Raw genomic sequence first — 7030 nt, 5'->3', positions numbered from 1 at the left:
TTAAAATTTTAACCATCATGGTGGCTGAATCCAGGTGTAGTTCCTGACCAATTGTTTATGTCAGATTCTGCAGTTCTTGTGGCTGCTCATCACAGCCAGCACCAAAACCTGGCCACTGAGGATCGGAACGTTTGTTTTGCTGATGTAAGCCTTAAATTAGTCTGGTGTTTAATATTGTGGATCTGTAACAAATAAATTAGTTCTATTTCAAATCCTTGTCTAGGGTGCTCACTATCTCTACCACACACCCAATATACAGAGGAGGGGTGCCACCCAATCCAGCTGGCCCCTACCCATATATCTGTTCCTTATCAACAATTTTATATCCATCCCTGCTGTTCACCTCTCGCTTTCTTTGAGATGCCAAATTGCAATTGGTCTCCACTCTGTGGGTGAAAAGGTTTCCCTTTCATTTCCTTAATGACTTTCTGTAGACAGAATGAAAAGATGAGCTCACTGTGGTTTTGTCCCAGGCATTCTGTATTCTACAGTGCTCTGGACAGAGAAAAAAATATCAAGGGTGGTTAAGCTCCTTCTTCTGTGTGCTTTTCAACCTTTTAGGTCATTTTCAGATTTCAAAGGGCTGTGCCTTAGAGAGCTCAGTTGTTTTTCCTAAAGCATAACAGCAGGATGGTGGGTAAATCTTCAAAGCAGCAGGTTTAGAAACCAAAGAGCCAGGACTTTGGGACTTCAAAAACAAGTGGGGGCTAGAGTTTATAGGGTGGAGGAGGAGGAAATGAGGCTAGGAGGATGTGGACACAGTTGAACCATCAACAATAGTTGGAAACTGATTGACTGAAAAAATGTCTATATTTAGGAAATGCTAGAGAAACTAAACAGGTCAGGTAGCATCTATGAAGAGGAATAAGTAGATGGCGTTTCGGGCTGTGACCCCTAATCATGCCTATACTGTTTATTCCTCTGCTTAGATGCTGCCTAACCTGCTGAGTTTCTCCAGCACTTTGTATGTTTGCTCTATATTTCCAGCATCTTCAGACTCCTGTGTTTTATATCTGCATTTGTAAGTAGGTTGGATTTTGACAATTGATACACGAAATGCCAGTTGATATTGAGTATGGTGTTTGTGGGAGCTTGTGCATTAAAATAGCTGCTGTTTTTAAACGTGGCATGGAACTGGTGATTGCAAGCACCTTTAATGGCACCCAGTTTACCCAGAAAACTCTGCGCACCAGAACTCACCAACGGTGACCCAGCATCAAATGCGCAGGCGTCAACGTCGCACATTGTTTCGGAAATCGCGCATGCGTGTTGTGGACAATAGACTCCGAAGGATTAGCGCAGGTAAGAATGGGGTTTCGGGTAGGGGAACATCTGCAACGGTGCCTGCACCGTGACTGAGGAACAATTGCGACTTGATTTGGACACACTGTGGTCCCGCGAACTCGGGAAAGGCCCATTCATTTCCGTCTGTTGAGCCCTACGATATGTACCCGGGCTCCGGGGAATTTTTTTGCTGATGAGCGAAGGTGCTAACGCCATTTCTGCGGCGCACGCGCGTCGCTATAACCGTAGTGGATTCCCCCCCCCCCCCCCCCCCCCCCCCCCCCGATGGTTAGTGGGGTCTTTCCCCGTCAGTCCTTAGGGCATTTTTGGACGTGCAGGCGGAGGGAATGAAGCGGATGGCTTTCCCAAACACTGCCGAGCTCCAGCAAAAGACTTAGACACCTTTATATTTATATTTCGTATGTTACTTTTTTTTAGTAGAAAAGAGCAACTTTCAGATTTCCAAACATTCGTTTTCTCAAAAAAAGAGAAATGTTTATATTTCGATAAAGAAAGCAACATTAATTAATAGACCACTTTTCAAATGAAAACTTTATTACTTTATAGGTATATAGCCCACTGCATGATTAAACAAAGATAACAAACAGAACAGTGACATGAGTTGAATGAACTAAACTGCTTAACTGAAACAGGTGTAGAAGGAATCAAACTGGGTGAAGGACAACCAAACTAAAAGGTGAGGGTGTGGCAGATGTGACAGTTTAACCTTGAAATCCTCAATTCTTACACAATGGCAAGAGTGAGCATTGCAACAAGACACAAGGTAGTCATTCTGCATCAGCAAGGTCTCTCCCAAGCGGAAATTTCGCGGCAGACAGGAGTTTCAAGATGTGCTGTCAAAGCTCTTCTGAAGAAGCACAAAGAAACAGGCAAAATTGAGGACCAGAAACGCAGTGGTCGGCCACGGAAACTGAGTGCAGCAGAAGAGAGATACATCATACTGACATCCCTTCTAAATCGGAAAAAGTCCAGCACTGCTATTAGCTCTGAACTCACAGAAACTACTGGAACTCAAGTACACCCCTCTACAGTTCGGAGAAGTCTTGTCAGAAGTGGTCTTCAGAAACTGAAAGAATGTAAGAAAGCGCAGGCTCGATTTCAAGTGGGTGGTCCTGTGAGTGATGCTACAAGTAATGCTAGTACTGCTGGCGTTCCGCCCAGCAAAACACATGCTTCTGAAGCTCCGCCTGAGGAATTACAGTTTACAGTGAACAGTCTCCCTATGCAGCACTGCTATCTGAACTCCAGAGAATTACAGCCTATATTGGACAGACGCCTGGAACAGGGACACCCTCTGAACTCTGAAGAATTACAGGATGGACATTGCATAGATTCTGCAGAGTCTCCTAGCGACTCAAGTGAGGATGACAGTGATGAAGCAGTAAGATTGACAGCTATGTCACAGCTTTCTCCAATAAAGACCAAGGGAGTGAAGATACATATGACTGAAGATGAAACTATTAATAAGCTAGTGGTAGGTCCATCAACTATTGCTCAACCACTCAACAATCTCCTGAAGGACAGGGGGAGGCATGGCAGTGTGGTGGTTAGCACAGCACTTTACAGTACCAGCAACCCAGGTTCAACTCCTGCTGCTGTCTGTAAGAAGTTTGTACGTTCTCCCCGTGACCGTGTGGGTTTCCTCCGGGTGCTCCGGTTTCCTCCCAAAGTCCAAAGACGCAGTGGTTGGTAAATTGGTCTTTATAAATTGTCCTGTGATTAGGCTTGGGTTAAATCAGGTGTTGCTGTGCGGTGCAGCTTGAAGGACTGGAAGGGCCTATTCTGCTTTATATCTCAATAAATAAAGTGCTCAGGTGACCCTCTGACTCTTAATGAAGAACAACTGTAAGCATTTCAAACTTTAAAGGTGATATTGTGCACTACATCTGCATTAAGAATCCCTGATAGAGGTACATAATTCACCCTGTATATCAAAGGGAAATATATGATAGCAGTCTTAATTCAACAACATGGAGCCCGACAGCATCCTGTTGATTATTACGTTGCCAAAGATCTGATTCTATACACTGATGATTCAGTGATTGAGAGAGGGATTTGAACGATGATATATGGAACCTGAATGATGATTTATGGAACTGAAATGCTGGCATCAAGAAGCATGGCTCCTGATACCTCTATCCAACAGGCAAAATTAAAAGCTTTGATTGAAGTCTGTAAATTGGCAAAAGAAAGATCAGATTATATTGCCATTGATTCTCAATATGCTTTTGGAGTTGTCCATGGTTGTGGAATTCTATGGAGACAGAGGTTTTCTTAAGGCTGTAGGAATCCCAGTCAAGAATGGCCATCTTGTACAAGAGCTTATGCATGTCAGGAAACTGTTGTCAAAAGTTGCTGCATTAAAATGTAAAAGCCACTCTAAGATGACTACATTGGAAAGCAGTGGAAATGCATTGGTGGATGAAATTTCAGAACAGGTTAGCATTGGAAGGAATAAAAGAAATATATAGTGAACCCAACAACTGGAATTTTGGAAGCAAAGGTGAACTCTGCAGAAGAACATCCAAAGTAATCTGATACAGCAAATATACATATTGGGGTGCAAAAGATGTTTGACAGATCATCCCAGTGGTGGTGGAATCCATCATTCAGGGCACAAGCTTGACACAAGTTAGAAAGATGCCCGACTTGCCAGAAAATAAATCCTGCAGCAGCGGAAAAACTACCACAATTAAGTGCTCCTGCCCCACGTGGTCCACTTTTACAGTTAATACATTTCCTACTAAGGATACTAAACTGGTAATATTGTGCAAGTTTTCAAGATGAGTGGAAGCTATTCCAGCAAGGAAAGCTACTGACACACACACACAGAGGACATGCACACCTGCATTCCTAGTTGGGAGATCACCATGTCATGTTGACTCTGGCCAAAGAACGTATTTCACTGGTAGTGTTTGTCAGGAGTTATGTCAACTGATGAATATTGAATGGTATTTTCATTGTCCACATTATCCAGAATCTTCAGGACAAGTAGAATGATTGAATGGAATCATTAAAAAAAAATGACTGACCAGGTATCATAAGGAAGGTGTGCCATGGCTTATAGCTCTTTCTGTGGTCTTATGTAGCATAACAACAACTCCAAACGACAATTAAACTTAAGTCCATTTGAGCTGGTAATTGTCGTTTGGTGTTGTTAGCACAACACTTTATAGCTGTACCTGGGTTCAATACCTGCAGCTGTCTTTAAGGAGTTTGTATGTTCTCTCCTTGACTCTGTGAGTTTCCTCCAGCTGCTCTACTTTCCCCCCACAGACCAAAGACGTACCAGTTAGTAGGTTAATTGCTCATGGTAAATTAGACTAGGGTTAAATAGGTGGGCTGCTCAGTGGCATGGATTGGAGGGCCTACTCCATGCTATATCTCAATACAATACAATACTTGTCACTTCCAGGAGCCCTCTATATCAGCGAGGCTGATACACACATTATGTCAGACAGTTTGGTTAACTATTGTTTGAACTTAACCCAAGCTGCCAGGGCTGCTTCTCAACCATTTCTGCTGTTGGGTGGACCCAGTAGAAGGAGGACACACCCTGATTTCTGGTGATTGGGTCTTGATTAAGAAAACATGTAAGGAACCACTGGGAGCTGGAAGTGAGCTGAAGTGGTATTCTATGAAAACAGTAAGTGCTGTGATTAATGTGCTAGTAACCTCTTGGTCACAGTGCCTACACTGCTGAGCTACACTGAGGGAATGATTAACCAGCCAGAAGACTATAAGCCAGCTACTGCAAGTGAGTTAAAGTACCTGACAAAGACAAGCACTGCGGTTAATGTACCAGTAACTTCTGTCACAGTCTATGCTGCTTGCCTACAGTGAGCAAATTACTGACCAGCCAGAAGACTTCAAACAAGTTGAAAACTAATGGACATTATTGTTTCTTCTAATATTATTTGTTGTTGTTAAATTTTTGCCAATTTTCTCACTCATAATTTGCCTGTTGAGATGACTCATTATGTATACTTGCATTATTGATGATCTGAAATATTACAATTCAACAAAGCTTCTGTCAAGTAATAAACGGTCTAAGTTCATGGAGCAATATGTACTTTATGTGCAGAGAGGGAACCTATACCTCCTTTCCATGTGATCAGTTAGGATCTTATATGTTTTTCCTGCCATAAGACATACATACACCTCATCGTTACCTCCTAAGTCTAGGACAAGGGTTCCCAACCTGGGGTCCATGCACCCCTTGGTTAATGGTAGGGGTGCACGGTACAAAAAGATTGGGAACTCCTGGTCCAGAAGTAAATGAGTTATTTCAGAAGGAGATCATTTAGCATTAATTTTATTCCCATTTTTTGGTGTTGCAAGGAGTATTCAGGAGATTGAAAATATTCCTACAACCTTAGGAAGAGTAAGGAATGACACTGCTGAAGATGGCAGAAGTATTAACAGAAATGACCCCCATGCGTAAGATGGTTCTTTAAAATTATATGACATTAGATCTTCTCTTAGCAGTTAAGGGGGACGGGTTGGCGACCACTAACGTAACTCATTTGGCTGATCGTAGTCATGAAGAAGCACCTGAAATACATCAATCTGATTGATGGGATTTCTTTGATAGGATTCATTCAAGCCTCAGAAGCTGGGGTTACTCGATATTATGAGTCATATTAATTATACTAATATGCCTTATCACACATCATTTTTACTTGTTTAAATGTGATCATTAATAGAACAGTTTGAACTTGAGTAAGTGTGCCTAATAATCTGCCTAACTATGACATAATCTTATGAATGCTTTGAAGAATATATACACTTTGATATTTAATATCCTAAGTGATTTGTTGATTATGTTATACTTAACAGAGATACAAGATTTTCTGCCTCTGAATTGTCAGATGTAATGATTCTCAAAGTGTGATTTAGAATCAAAGGTCGAATTGCTGAATCTGACAGTTTAATTTTAGAATTACACTGCCTAATTATCATCTTCTTTGCAGTTTAACAATTATCTGTTTGTATTTTAAGTAGCATTTATATACATAACAGTTTAATATGCCTTCTAGTGGCTATACAAAGTATAATTCTGGAAGCTTCTTTGTTCTTTCATTAAGTAAATGAACATTCTTCATTGGTTAACTTTTACTGCATATTGACAAAGTGCTTTCGAACCAGTCTATTGTTATTTATGGATTTGAATGCAATTTAAAAAATTTTTGCTATAAAAGTAGCTGTTTTACATTAGGTGTAATCTATAGTTCCTCTTTTCTTCAAGTAGTGTGGCCCCTGTCACTGTTCTGCTCCTGTTCGCTTTGTTGTCTCACTCTTAATAAACTGTTCATGTATTATGCCTCTTCCCTGATTTTTTTAAAAAAACTGTAGATTCAAACACCAGAATCCAACATGAGAATCAGATTAACTTGTATACAGTTAATATAAAATGATTGATGTGGCTATAAACTGCTTAAAAAAATTGGAAGTTTTCATGTTTTAATTGTTTTACATTAAATCACAGTGGATTTAATTTGGCTTTTTTTGCCACTGATCAACAAAAAAAAACTTTCTTTGTACTCTTTCAACCTTATTTACATCTTTCCTGTAGGTAGGTGGCCAAAACTTCACATAATGCTCCAAACTAGGCCTCAACAATGTATTATACAACTTTAAAAAATTTTTTTTTTATTGGTTTTTTAATGCATTTTCTACAACACTACAGATAAGAAAAAAACCCAAACCAAAATAAAAAAAATTA

At 40.5% G+C, this 7030-nt stretch overlaps 1 protein-coding gene across 2 annotated transcripts; it reads left to right on the top strand.

Moving 5' to 3' along the window:
- Positions 1–1272: 1272 nt before the first annotated feature.
- On the top strand, positions 1273–6522 carry LOC140740301 (uncharacterized). 2 transcript variants are annotated; one of them, XM_073069456.1, is made up of 2 exons: positions 1273–1302; positions 1852–6522. In XM_073069456.1, the coding sequence occupies exon 2, from the start codon at positions 2036–2038 to the stop codon at positions 2996–2998; it is 963 nt and encodes a 320-aa protein (XP_072925557.1). In that variant the 5' UTR covers positions 1273–1302; positions 1852–2035; the 3' UTR covers positions 2999–6522. The 2 variants fall into 2 exon arrangements, with proteins under 2 accessions (XP_072925557.1, XP_072925558.1); XM_073069457.1 differs by having other exon boundaries at positions 1274–1302; positions 1938–6522.
- The last annotated feature ends 508 nt before the right edge of the window (positions 6523–7030 follow it).

This window comes from Hemitrygon akajei, chromosome 16 (genome assembly GCF_048418815.1).
Source record: "Hemitrygon akajei chromosome 16, sHemAka1.3, whole genome shotgun sequence".
Classification (NCBI taxonomy): Eukaryota; Metazoa; Chordata; class Chondrichthyes; order Myliobatiformes; family Dasyatidae; genus Hemitrygon; species Hemitrygon akajei.
Note: the sequence above shows the minus strand (reverse complement) of the source record. Positions and strands in the feature narration are given on the sequence as shown.

Coding starts and splice junctions, on each gene's coding strand:
- LOC140740301 (XM_073069456.1), top strand. CDS start 2,036: ATGGCAAGAGTGAGCATTGCAACAAGACACAAGGTAGTCATTCTGCAT.